Source organism: Zalophus californianus, chromosome 13 (genome assembly GCF_009762305.2).
Source record: "Zalophus californianus isolate mZalCal1 chromosome 13, mZalCal1.pri.v2, whole genome shotgun sequence".
In the NCBI taxonomy this organism is placed as follows: domain Eukaryota; kingdom Metazoa; phylum Chordata; class Mammalia; order Carnivora; family Otariidae; genus Zalophus; species Zalophus californianus.
In genome coordinates, this window is record NC_045607.1 from 71,433,540 (window position 1) to 71,447,562 (window position 14,023).

At 42.0% G+C, this 14,023-nt stretch overlaps 1 protein-coding gene across 2 annotated transcripts in view; it reads left to right on the forward strand.

Moving 5' to 3' along the window:
- RASEF (RAS and EF-hand domain containing) overlaps positions 1 to 14,023 on the forward strand; it is a 90,234-nt gene that overhangs the window by 45,566 nt on the left and 30,645 nt on the right. For both annotated transcript variants that reach the window (XM_027616823.2, XM_027616824.2), the window contains exons 2-5: positions 762 to 908; positions 4,232 to 4,322; positions 10,740 to 10,835; positions 13,524 to 13,601. In XM_027616823.2, the coding sequence (XP_027472624.1) occupies positions 762 to 908; positions 4,232 to 4,322; positions 10,740 to 10,835; positions 13,524 to 13,601 (412 nt within the window). The remainder of the gene's footprint in view (positions 1 to 761; positions 909 to 4,231; positions 4,323 to 10,739; positions 10,836 to 13,523; positions 13,602 to 14,023) is intronic.

The window sequence follows — 14,023 nt, forward strand, 5'->3', positions numbered from 1 at the left end:
GAGGATTGTCACATATAAATGTGAATTTATATGAAGTAATTTTTGACTATAAAATAATAGGTACATTCACTCTTATGATCAAAGGCTGAAATATGTCTTATTAAGGATTGGTGGAACATGTTATTCATCAGTTTAATGGTTACCTAATGTTTTTCTGTACGTCTTGTTACCTTTCTTTTTTCATTTTCTATTTCTATTTCTATTTCTACTTTCTTTCTTCTCTTTTCTTTCTTCTCTTTTCTTTTTCTTTCTTTCTTTCCTTCCTTCCTTCCTTCCTTCCTTCCTTCCTTCCTTCCTTTCTTTCTCTTTCTCTCCATGTCCAAAGTGCAGCTGGAACTCTTGTACTGACTGAGCCAACCAGATGCCCCCTATTTACCTTTCTTTTAAAAAAATCCTACAGTAATAACAAAGAATGCCCCTACCTGTCAATCCCTCCCTATGCATTTCTCTTCCCTCACCAGTCTACATCTTCTAACACTAAATCATGACTTGGAAACCTAAATATATACAGTTTTTATTTATCAGTAATGCCTCAATAAATCTGGGAAAAAATAAACTTGCTGTTACATTTTAAAAATAATACAGAGAATAATGCCACAGCATCTCTGACTGCTTCTGGTCCTTCTAGTATTGTTTTCTCTTTTCTTCATTCTTATATGTCTCATTCCTAAAAGTATTCTGAAAATTTGCCTTTTTATTTTTTACTTGGTTTAATTTAGCTTTTAATTTTAGGGGTTTTTTTGTTTTTGTTTTCTTGGCAGAAAAGAGCAAGTTAGTACCTTGTATCTAAACATCAACCTTGTGGAGCCAAGACTAATTCAGCCGTATGAACACGTTATAAGGAACTTTATCCGCGAGATCAAACTGCAGAGCACAGAAATGGAAAACCTGGCCATTGCAGTGAAGAGGTATTGAAGCCCTTCCTGTCTTTCTTTTTTTTTTTTTTTAGAGAGAGAGAGAGAATGTGAGTTGAGTGGGGGTGAGGGGAGGGACAGAGGGAGAGAGAATCTTAAGCAGGCTCATATGCGAGCATGGAGTCCAACACGGGGCTCGATCTCATGACCCTGAGATCATGACCTGAGCTGAAATCAAGAGTTGGATGCTTAACCGACTGAGCCACCCGGGTGCCCGAAGCCCTTCCTTTCTCAGTGGCACGTGGGTTACTTCAACTGGCTCTGTGTCCAGGTGGCACGTGGACTGAACTGCACGATCATGTTATGATGTGGATGGACTTCCCGAACCTCGGGCATCTGGAGCTTCCTAAACTGAACCAGCATGAAAAAAGCTGAGTCGGGCAGTACTCTGTAGGGGCAGCCAGCAGTCCATCAGTAGGTCACTGTGATCCTATCCTATAAACTTTTCAAGACCAGTGATTCCCTACAGAACAGTTCAAAGAGGTTTGTTATCTTATATCCAGCCACTTGAAACATACAGGAAACTTCTTTTCCAGAGAGGTGGACAGGACTGTACTTGAAGCCTGGCCTTGTGACGGACAGGTGTGTGACTTCGGGCAGGTTTCTGTATCTGCAGAATGAGACTGTAAATATTCACGTTCTCAGGGTGTGGAGGCACAGGAGATGATGTGCTGGGTGGAAACCCCCGCACCAGACCAACCACATGGTGGGTGCTCAGTGGTGGGCCTTCCTGTCTCTGGCCTTCCTCACCCAGCCTGAACTGGAAGCCAAAAAGCTTGAAACCTGTACTGTCATACGGTTTGTATAAGCCATGGCTGGTTCACATCGATATCTTACTGGCTTTACCAGCAGCCCAGTGCAGAGGAAGAGTTTACATGTGTTACAGTCCAAACATCAGCCTTTTTGCTCCCCGGAAGGACCACAGTCCTTCGGCATTAGTGGGAAAGAGAGCGTTTTGTTTGCTGTAATTCCCGGCTGTTCTGCCCCAAAGATGCTTCTCGCTGCCATCTGTTTCACCAGATCTCTGAATGTGTGGTGCATCCTGCTGGTCTCTACCCAGAACTTGTGAAGGCCCCTTTGATAGGATGCACCCCATCTGCAAGGGGGAGGGGAGAGGGTACTCCTCTCTTTATTCTTTCCTTCCAAATGATGATCAGACTATCTAGTTAACCTTTTGGAGTTTAAGTGAAGGGAATTAAAATATAGGAGTGTTTTAAAACGATGCTTCATAGGACTTTTTATAGTTCTGGAGTCATGCAAGAGTGGAGCTATTCACAGGGAGTTTCTTAAGAACATTTTCAGTTCCCGACTCTGAAATTTTCCTTCAAGTTTGTCTGCTAGGGGCTTTCAGTAGGATAGTAGGGTCCTATGAACTCCAAATTCTGTAAACTGGGGGTGATTCACAGACACACATGTTGCGTTTTTGAAGTGTCCAGGAATACCTGTTAAAACAGACAAACTTCCATACACACACACACACCCACACACACACATATACATGTGACCTTTAAGGATAGTACCATGTAAACCCACAAGGGAAAAAAGAATGGCATTCCCCATGTTCTCATCACCAGCCAAGCTGCTGTGCACCCCCGTGGAGTGAGTGTGTTACCTGTACTGAGCCATGCCCTGCTTGTCTCCTTCCTGCTGCTTTGTGGTCAGGGTGGGAGCCAAAGTCAGGCTCTGTCCCAGCTGTCAGAGACCTCGCTGACGTGCTTCCGTGATGACTGTGAAGTTCTCTTATGTTCTTAGCGGAGGACCATCCACCCTCACCTGGGATTTTGGATGGGGGTGGGTCTCTAGCTTTTCGCTCTGTGCTTGCACCTGAAGGATGGTCCGAATGTCTGGATTGGGTTAGAGTGGACAGTCTTCCTCGCACCAGACATTTCACTAGGGGTTAGGAGTTGCTGGGGCAAACATGGTGGCATCATAGACTACCCTGACTTACCAAAAAAAACAAAACAAAACAAAACAAAAAACCATTGTTCAGGAGTGAGGAAGGCAGGAAGAACACATTCAGGAACAGTCCTGGATGTCATGAAGGAGCGGTCGGAAAAATGGTCATAGGGAGAGAACGGACTTGGCTATTTTACAGTCCCAGAGTAGACCAACAAAACAAACTTGCTGTGGAGATATGTAATTCCTAGATTTCAGATAGCAAGTGCTTATAAATGAACCAGAAATAGCTAACTTTCCAAACGAGGTTGACATCCCTTCGGGCAGGCTGTCAGGTAAGGATGAAGAAAACACAAGCGGAAAATAGTAGTAAGTCACTCAAAATTTTATTTTGGAGCCTTCTCCCCACCCCTCAGGACTCATTTGGAACTTTATATAGGAATTAAAGTAATGCATGCACAGACTGTTACAAGGGAGTCAGCAAGTAGAAAGCAGGAGATAAGATGGTGTCTCAGAAGCCATCAAATCGGAAGACAGGAGGTCTTCTGTTTAGGTCCTGTTCTCTACTTTTTATTGGCAGTGTGTCATTGACCCTCCAAATCCCGTGGTGGCTGCTTTCAAGTCTCTTGTCATCTAGTTGAATAGGCAAGACGTATGTATGAGAAAATTTAGATAGATGTACAGCAGAGAGAGAACAAAAAAAATACTAAAAATACTTTTTTTAGGGTTTAATCTGCAGCCTCCACCATTGTAAAGTGACAGATGTCTCTATACTAGCCAATTGCTCAGGAAAACTATCCCAGAACTCTCCTCAATGAAACGTTCCCATTTCTAACTTTTTGGCAAATCAGTGTGCTCTGCCTCTATAGAGAGGTGATTTAGGGATGACATTAGTAAAAGAAACAGAATTTTTCTACAATGTAAATACTGTATTTTTATTCTAGAACTTTAGGGAACTGATTAGAAATAATTTTTGAGATTTCTTTCCCCCCTTTCTAACTGTAGCATATAACATTGTGTGTTTTGTATGATAACATTTCGGAATTCTATCTAAAGATCTGTTTGCCATGGGGTTCTTTTTTTTTTTTTTTTTTTGTCCAGGATTGTCGCTCAGTCATGGGAGCAAAAAGGATTTTCAGAATTTATTGAGAGCTTCCCAGTGATTTTGATATCTTTAGCTGTTCTTTGCCACAATCTAGTTTAATACTATTTTGTCTAATTTATACCATTTACTAAATATCTAGTTTTAATGTTATTTTACAGCCAAATGGTCAAAGTGCCAATCCTGTCTTATTATGTGGAAGGAACAGGGACTATTATTTTAAATGGTGTGTTTCTCCTCATCTGTAAAATAGGGCTTGAAATAGATGAGGTTGAAGCTGTCTCTGCAGTGAAAAGGTGTGCGTCCTCTTACATTTCAGAGCCCAGGACAAGGCAGCCCTGCAGTTGAGTGAGCTGGAGGAGGAGATGGATCAGAGGATTCAGGCAGCAGAACACAAGACGCGGAAAGATGTGAGTTTGTGGGATTGGCCCATTCTTTCTGCGAATCCTGATGGAGTGCCTTTTACAGACCGGCCACTGGGCAGGGGCTCTCAATGAGGGCATTTTTGGTGGTTGTGGTTTCGGGGGGAGATTAAGGAGAGAGATAATAAATAATCAAATAAAGTAGATAATTTCAGTAGCTATGAGTGAAGAGCAAGTGTGGTCGACAGCCGTGGGGAGAAGAGGTCGGGAGGTCAGGGGCCTCTTTGTGGGGGTGCCATGGGAGCTGAGGCCCGAGGAGGAAGGCAGAGCCCCCCTTGGGTAGAGGAGGGTGGCTCAGCTTTTATGCCACAGTCTCCCTGACCATGTCCACTGCCAACTTTAAATTTCTAGATTGCCGGGAAATTAAAATTCTCTCTGTGAACTTCAGTGTTTTATAATGGAATGTACTTTATTCATCACTGAAGGAACTCTTACGGTTGAAAGTTGTTACCTTCAATGATTTCTGTAGAAGCAATACTTGTCTATTTTCCTTATAAACTATAGCTGGGTGAAGGCTAATGTTGGGGTGGACGTTTTCTATTCATTTGTCCTGTTGCGTCTGAGAGGCAGCAGGATGGAGTGAGAAGGGCCCGAGCATTGACATCTGATAGGCCTTTAGTGTGCTTCCTGGCTCTGCCTTTGCCTGGGCAGGTGGTCCTGGGAAAATAACCGGACCTCTGACCTTTGTGGTACCATTTTTAGAATGGGGTAATGCCACCAACCTGCTTCACGGAGGTCCAGCCTGGTGATGTGTATGAGTGCCTGGCACCATGGCTGTGGCCGGCTTGCTCTTTTCTGTTGCTCTTCGTGCTTCGTGTCCTTCCAGATCCTTTGCCTCAGACCGCTTTGTTACATATATGACTTCGGGTCTCTTTGTCGTCTTACCTCTTAATGACCAGTTTAGTAACTGTTTGGAGGTCATATTCAACAGAGTGAGTGGCTCGGAGTCCATGGGCCTGCGTTAGTGCAGTGGAGAGCCCATTCTCCTGTGAGCACTCCATTTGTTGTAGTCGAGAAACAGGAATATCATAGACTCTTTTCTGCCCTTTTCCCCTCTCCATCCATTTAATCTGTGCGCTCCTTCCTTCGTCGTACACTTACCAGGCACACGTGCTCTGCTGCCATCAGTCCCACCACTTCTTCCGACCAAGTACATGAGGAGCAGGCCTGTGGTTGGTGTTGGAGCCCTGACCGGGGCCCCCTCCCCTTGTAACTTCACGTGCGGCTCGTTATAACATCTGGCTCTGCTCGGCTCCCTGCGACTCTTGGCTGCGCAGCACTGGTCCGGCATGATCGTCCCTCTTCCTTCGCTCCATCTGTTTTCTTTGCCCCTCCTTCCCGTGTTCCCCAACTCCGCCAAGCGCAGAGAAAATCTCCCCTTAATGCTCCCTCGCAGTCCTCTGGCCTTATTCAGCTCTTCCTGACCTTGACTCCTGTTGTACCTACAGTGTTACTCCATTGCTCCGGGTAAGTATTTTAGGTGTGAAGTAGAATTGACATTCAAGGAGCTGCACAGGTTTACAGTATCGAAGATGGTAACGCTGGGTGGACCCGTGCACCGTGAAACCCCCACCACAGCCAACACCATGGGTGGATCAGTCCACCGTCTAGGTTTCCTCAGGCCCCTTCCACATGCCTCCCTTCCTCCCTCCTCTGCCCTCCTTGCTAGGAAACCACTGGGTATCTTCTTTGGTGAAATATCTGTTAACATCTTTTGTTCACTTTAAAAATTAGGTAGTTTTCTTGTTATGGAAGGGTTTTTTTTTGTTTGTTTTGTTTTAAATACAGGTTTTTTTAAGATTGATTTATTTATTTTAGAGAGAGAGCGCGCACGCAATTGAGCAATTGAGCAAGAGGGACAAAGGGAGAGGGGAGAGAATCTCAAGCCAACTCCACACAGAGCCTGACGACCTTGAGATCATGACCTGAGCCAAAACCAAGAGTCAGATGCTTAATCGACTACGCCACCCAGGCGCCCCTGTTAGGGAGTTTTGAGAGCTCTTTATATATTCTGTTTTTAAAATTCTCTTCCACACTGTGACTTGTCTTTTCAGTCTCCTAACAGTGTATTTTGAAGAGTAGAAAGTTTTCATTTTGATGAAGTCCAATTTGTCAATTTTTCTTTAATGGATCAGGCTTTTTGGCATCTAAGGAATCTTTGCCTAATCCAAGGTCACAAAGATTTTTCTGCTGTTTCCTTCTGTAAGTTTTATTTGTTTTAGATTTTACATTTAGGATCCATTTTTGCAAGATATGGATCGAAGTTCATATTATTTTGCAAGCGGATATCCAGTTGTTCTAGCACTGTTTGTTGAAAAGACTGTTTGTTCTCCATTGAATTGCCTTTGCACTTTGTCCCAAATTGGTTTACTGTATTTGTGTGGCTTTATTTCTGGGCTCTCTGGTTTGTTCCATTGATTACTTTATGCCAATATTACATTGTTTTGGTGACTATTGTTTTATAATAAGTCTTGAAATCACGTAATATTAGTTCAACTTTGTTGTTTTTCTTTTTTAAAAATTTTATTATGTTAATCACCATACATTACATTACATCATTAGTTTTTGATGTAGTGTTCCGTGATTCATTGTTTGCGTATAACACCCAGTGCTCCATTCAATATGTGCCCTCTTTAGTACCCATCACCAGGCTAACACATCCCCCTACCCCCTCCCTTCTAGAACCCTCAGTTTGTTTCTCAGAGTCCATCATCTCTCATGGTTCGTCTCCCTCCTCCGATTTCCCCCCCTTCATTCTTCCCCTCCTGCTGTCTTCTTCTTTCCTTTTTTCTTTTAACATATAATGCATTATTTGCTTCAGAGGTACAGATCTGTGATTCAACAGTCTTGCACACTTCACAGCACTCACCATAGCACATACCCTCCCCAATGTCTATCACCCAGCCACCCCGTCCCTCCCACCCCCCACCACTCCAGCAACCCTCAGTTTGTTTCCTGAGATTAAGAATTCCTCATATCAGTGAGGTCATATGATACATGTCTTTCTCTGATTGACTTATTTCGCTCAGCATAACACCCTCCAGTTCCATCCACATCGTTGCAAATGGCAAGATTTCATTCCTTTTGATGGCTGCATAATATTCCATTGTATATATAGACCACATCTTCTTTATCCATTTTTCTGTCGATGGACATCTTGGCTCTTCCATAGTTTGGCTATCGTGGACGTTGCTGCTGTAAACATCGGAGTGCACGTACCCCTTCAGATCACTACATTTGTATCTTTGGGGTAAATACCCAGTAGTGCAATTGCTGGATCATAGGGTAGCTCTATTTTCAACTGTTTGAGGAACCTCCATACTGTTTTCCAGAGTGGCTGCACCAGCTTGCATTCCCACCAACGGTGTAGGAGGGTTCCCCTTTCTCTGCATCCTCGCCAACATCTGTTGTTTCCTGACTTGTTAATTTTAGCCATTCTGACGGGTGTGAGGTGGTATCTCATTGAGGTTTTGATTTGGATTTCCCTGATGCCGAGTGAAGTTGAGCACTTTTTCGTGTGTCTGTTGGCCATTTGGATGTCTTCTTTGCAGAAATGTCTGTTCGTGTCTTCTGCCTATTTCTTGATTGGATTATTTGTTCTTTGGGCGTTGAATTTGATAAGTTCTTTATAGATTTTGGATACTAGCCCTTTATCTGATATGTCATTTGCAAATATCTTCTCCCATTCTGTTGGTTGTCTTTTGGTTTTGTTGACTGTTTCCTTTGCTGTGCAAAAGCTTTTTATCCTGATGAAGTCCCAGTAGTTCATTTTTGCCCTTGCTTCCCTTGCCTTTGGCGATGTTTCTGTGAAGAAGTTGCTGCCGCTGAGGTCGAAGAGGTTGCTGTTGTGTTCTCCTTTAGGATTTTGATGGACTCCTGTCTCACATTTAGGTTGAAAGAACTTTGTTGTTTTTCAAAATTGTCTTGGCTATTTTAGATCCTTTAATTTCCATAGATTCAGCTTGTCAGTTTCTTAAAAACAAAAACAAAAAAACAAAAACCCAAACATTCTGGGGGGTTGATTTGGTTTCATTGCATTTATAGATCAATTTGGGGAGAAGTGGCATCTTAACAGTAATGAATAATTTGATCCATAAACTGGGTGTATTCTCCATTTATTTAGGTCTTCTTTAATTTCTCTTAGCAATGTTCTGTAGTATACAACATAAAGATCTTATAAATCTTTCCTCAGATTCTTCCTAACTATTTGATATTTTAATGCTACTCTAAACAGTGTTGTTAAAACTTTCAATTTCTGGTTGTCCATTGTGAATATATAGAAATACACTTGATTTTTACATATAGATCTTATGCCCTATCTTATTTGTTTACACTGTTCACACTCAGCAGCTTTTGTGGTAGATTCCATCAGATTTTCTAGGTAAATGGTATGTAATCTATGAATAAAGAACAGCTTTACTTCTCTCTTTCTGGCGTGAATGATCACTTTATTTTTCTCTCCTTATTGCACTGGTTAGAACAAGAAAAGGGAGAGCAGACATCCTCGTCTGTAATTTCTCTCTCAACAAGAAGTATGATGTTGATGGCATGCTGTTCATAGAAGCCCTTTATTGAATTTTGCGCATGTTCCTGGTTGGCTAAGAGTTGCTTTAATTAGGAATGGAATGTTGGATTTCATCAGATGTTTTTCTGTATCTTTTGAAATGACCATGGCTTTTTTCTTTTTTAGAACATCAATGTGGTGAATTACATTGATTTTCAAGTATTAAAATACACTTGTACTCTGGGGATAAACCTCATTTATTTATGATGTATTTTCATTTTTGAATCTTGTTGAATTCATTTTGCTAAATTTTGTTTATTATTTTTGCATCCATACTCATAAAAGATACTGGTTTGTGGTTTTCTCTTAATGTGTTAGGTTTTTGTAATCAGGCCAGTGCTGGTCTCATAGAATGATTTGGGAAAGCTTCCCTCCCTTTCACTTTCCTGGAAGTTTGTGATGAGTTGGTGTGAACCACTACCATCTACCTAAGTTACTGTAGTGACCCCCTACCCGATCTCTTGGCATCTTGACAGGTTGGGAATGGAAAGAGCTACATGGTGATAATTTCCTTTATTGAGCTCTGAATAAAATATTTTTAAACCATAAAAGTTGTTTAGGGTTGTGGCCCTGGATTTAGTGAGAAGACTTGCCTAGTTACATCAGGGTCCACTTCAATGCCAGGAAGGCTGTCCGAGGTAGTGCCTCATTGGGAGGCTTCCCGTCTTCATCCACCTGTGAAGTGGCAACATTTGCTGCCTCACCTGTAGAGCTGGATAAAGTCAAGAGATGTGCTTAAAAAAGGTTACCATGAGTGAAGATGTTACTCTTCTCCTACACATTTCCTCCTAAGCATAGAATATTTAATTTACATGGATTATTTAATTTATATGGATTATTTAATTTACTTGGGTAATTTAATATAATCCTCACATTAATCCAATAAGGAAATGAAGGCTCCAAGTAAGTTGTCTCAGCTAGACAGCCAGTAAGTGGGTCGCAAGACCCCGTAACTCAGGCAGGTGTTCAGACAGGGGTCATGTCTCCCCTGCAGAGAGGCCTTACCTTACCCCTGTCTAACTCAGTTCCTGTCACATCTCCCTGTCAGTTTCTCCCTGTATTACTTCCTGAGATTGTCTTTACCTCCTGTCTTCCCCCACCAGCATGCACATTTGTCTGCCTTGCTCCTGCTCTGTCCCCCTGTGCTCAGGTCTGTTGGTATATAGTAGGCTATCGGGATAGCTGCACACTCAATTTCACTGGCTTTTAACATAATTTATTTGAATACTAAACATAGGGCACAAAGTTCCATACTTTGCGAAGAGAAAAAGGACGTTTAAAGATGTCTGGGCTCCTGGGACCTGCAGCCCCTGACCTCCTGGGGTGCCCCTTGCCATTCACTGATCCAGGCAGGACACATTTGAGAAGAACCAGCCCATGTGGAAGCACTTAGCATAGAAATTTGCAGGTGATGTGATTTGAATTCAGGTAAAGGTGTAAGCTCTTGGAAAAGACAAACCCACCGGACCTTCCTGGGCCCTGATGACATGATAGGGTTCAGGCAAGCACTTGGGCCCTTGGCTCTTGCCATATCTTTTAATTAATAACAGCAATAACTACTTAAACTAGTTAATAGATGTGCCCTGGCCTCCTGTCACAACATGAGTAATAGTCTTAGAGGCGTCTCTCCAGGTGATGTGTGCATGTCGGCTTTCACTTCCGCAGGTTTCAATTCCAAAAGAGCTGTACCTCCAAAGTCATTTGGTTTACTTCCGCCATCCCTTCTTGCCCTCCCTGTGTGGGAGACTGGGGATCAGCCTTACTTTGACACAAAACATTTCTTGCTCTGTGGGGCTTTGAAGAAACTGTTTAAATCAGTACAATCTTTTTTTTTTTTTTAGGAAAAACGTAAGGCTGAGGAAGCCCTCAGTGACCTCAGACGTCAGTATGAAACAGAAGTAGGGGATCTACAGGTGACAATAAAGAAACTCAAAAAGGTATGTTTGTGGCAGCGAGGCTTCTAGGAAGAGCCTTGGTGTATGAGTGTGTTTAAGTTATTAGCAACTAAAGGCATTGGGAATCATATTAAAGCAGCATTTGGAATCAGATTTCAGAGTCAAACTGGGCTCCCTGGAAAGATGGATTTTTAAAGGTCCCTGATTTTCTTTTCTGTTTCAAGGGCAACCTATCTTCTGCACAGGTCTAATAAATATTTCTGACCCCTTGAACAGTTGTCCATCAAACCCTAGTTTTCCTTCCTCAGGTGCCCTCAATGCCCACATGTTCAGCTCTGCTCATGACAGAGGGATTCTGTCTTTACTGGTCACGTGTGCCTGTATCCTTGCCCCCAGCTAACCGCAAGGTACATGGTCAGTATTCAGTGAATATTTATTAAATGAAGTAAATGCTCTTCTTCTATGCAGAAAGTTCCAGATCTAGGGGACCCCTGATCAGCAGGAGGTGGGAGAGAACTTGCTGAAATGTGAGCAAAAGTTTGATTGGGTTTGGCCTTTGCTGTGTTTGGTTTCTAATGAGTAGGGTGTGTTTCACCCAGTGGTATGCTGGTAGCTACTTAACAATGGGCTCTGGAGGGGGAAGGGGGTCAGGGAGGAATCTGCAATATTTGCTGATTTCCACGGTGTTAATGCTCTCACCATTAACAATTTCAAGCTACCAAGTTGACATGACTGAGTGCAGAGTTTGGGAAGAGATGCGTCACATTGGCTCTCCCGGCCGGCACGGGCTCTCTGCTGCGTGGTACTGGATCCACCTCTTGCATGTGGATCGTCTCTATAATGAGTGGAAATACCTTGGCTAAACTGAAAATAGATACTTAAAAAAGAATCATCCTTGAAAGTGGCATTGTGACTTTGGGCACATCACTTTGCTTCTCTGGTTGTTCATGTGATAACCTTTAATGCTGTCTCCAATGTTTATATTCAGTGAGATTAAGGCACGATTAGCTGTATTTTGTAGACTATTGCAATTCAAACCTCTGGGATTATTAAAAATCTCCCCAGTAACCTGCTTAGGAAATTATCACTGTCAACCTTTTCTCTAATTGACAGAGGCCATTAGACGAGACATAAGATACTTGAATTGCAGAATTTGAACGGACTAGTCCCTTGTTGATGCCAGAGTCACAGATTGTCCTAACCCCGGTTCTCAGTTATTTTCCTGTCTTCCCACATCTTTAGGCTAGAAGCAAGTTAGGCAGAAAAGATGCAAAATTTCTTGCCACGGTGAGGCATATGATGACGACCACATAGGCCCTGAACAGTGAGAGTCAGAAGTGATGGGACCGGAGTTCTCATCGAGACGATGCTCCTTTCTTCCCGCTGTACCTGGGACAATTGGCTTCATTATTTTACCATTTCGTTTCTCATTTGTAAAATGGGATTAATAATTGACTGTCCTGCTTAACCATAATCGCTGAGATGTTACTGATTTTATAGTTTCTTCAGCTCTTTTTCATAATTTTTAAATTTAATTCTCAAACGTTTTCTGAGGATAGGTTAAGTCTCCTGCTTTCACAGCTGAGGACACTGAGTTCTCGAGTCACAGAGCTCATAAGCCATGGAGTTGTCTTGCTACCCAGTTTGTACTTTCTCACTTGTACCAGACTTCCTGCTGGCTCGGGAGGCTTGTTCTGCGAGAGAACAGATGGTGATTTACGTGAGGGAATGTTAAAGGCTTAAACTGGAAAAGTTTACAAATTGCTATGACTGCCATTACCCTATGCCATGGATTCTGAGGAACTAGTTTTTTCCCTCTAGTTTTTTTTTTTCTCTGAAATTAGCATGCATCTGAAAAAATCAAGGGCTCTTCTCAGAGTCAGCCACGTGGCAGTCATGACCTCAGTGTGTGAAAACCTTTAGTTGACGCATCTGGTAAGATGAAGAAAATCCAGCATCAGATTACTTAGGCTTTGACTTAGAATTGATGAAATACAGCATTCATTTTGGTCAGTGCATAACTACTCAGTTAATGGAAACCCACGGATTCTCACCGTTCCCAGGGACTGTCAGGAAACAAAAAGACATTTTTGTTGCCCATGTTAGAGATCTCCTGAGCTGGTTTAAAGTCTGGTAATACTAACAAGTCAACCAGAAAGCAAAGCTCCGGTATATATTCATAGAGAATTGTGTGTGTATGTCACTAGCTTCCTATCACACTTAAATGTTATTGATTTCAGTTATTTTAATAAGCATTTACTGGAGTCACTGTGAAGAAAACAGGTGAATCTGACACTAACTCTGCTGTTAAAAATCTTAGACTCTGGTAGGAGAAGTAAGGCATTCATAAATAATTATAATACAGGATAGAAAGCGTTAAGCGCAGATAAATTTCTAGGAGAATATAAAGGTCCAGACTCATAGGCAACATAACTGAAAGGGCAAAATTAAATCACTTAATAGTTGAATGGTTTCCCAAAAGGACTTTTCAGTTGTTTCGAAAGAAATTCATTAAGCGATAAAACCCCCTTTTTAAATGCTTAAATTATTGAAAGCAAATTTTCAAATCCTCATGGATTATATGTAGCTTAATGATTTACAAAGTTGTAAAATGTTGAAAATTGAAGACTTTTAGAATTCCCATATCTGTATATTCAAGGATACTCATAAACTTAACTGAATCAATCCAAAGTGAGTTTGTAAATGCACAGCCTTTATTTGCTCTTTCAGCTAGAAGAACAGTCGAAACACGTAAGTCAAAAAGAAGATGTGGCTGCATTAAAAAAGCAAATTTATGATTTATCAATGGTAAGAATCACCTTTCATTTACAGAAATACATTTCCTCTTCAATTACTAGACATAATCATGCTGTTTATCAGTGTTCTGGGGATGGAGAGAAATTAGTACTGCAGTTAGAGAAACCTTTGACGTACCTTTGACCAAAGGTGTTATTCAGGCTTTTACCCTCAAGGATACCCCACCTATTGTGAATGCTTTTATTTATTTCTTACTCAAAGCAATGACGGCATGGCCCTTGCACTTCACATAGTTAACCCTGCATTCCTGCAACTTCAGCTCTGGTCTGTGTCCCTGGCTTTGTGAGATGAGGTTATAATTGCCCTTTTCTTCCTCCAGCGTTCCTCTTTCTGCCCATTTCCCACCTTGATGACCCGATCTTTGGTCTTTCTGTTGCCAGGTTGTCAGCATTTGCATCTGTTTTTTCATCATC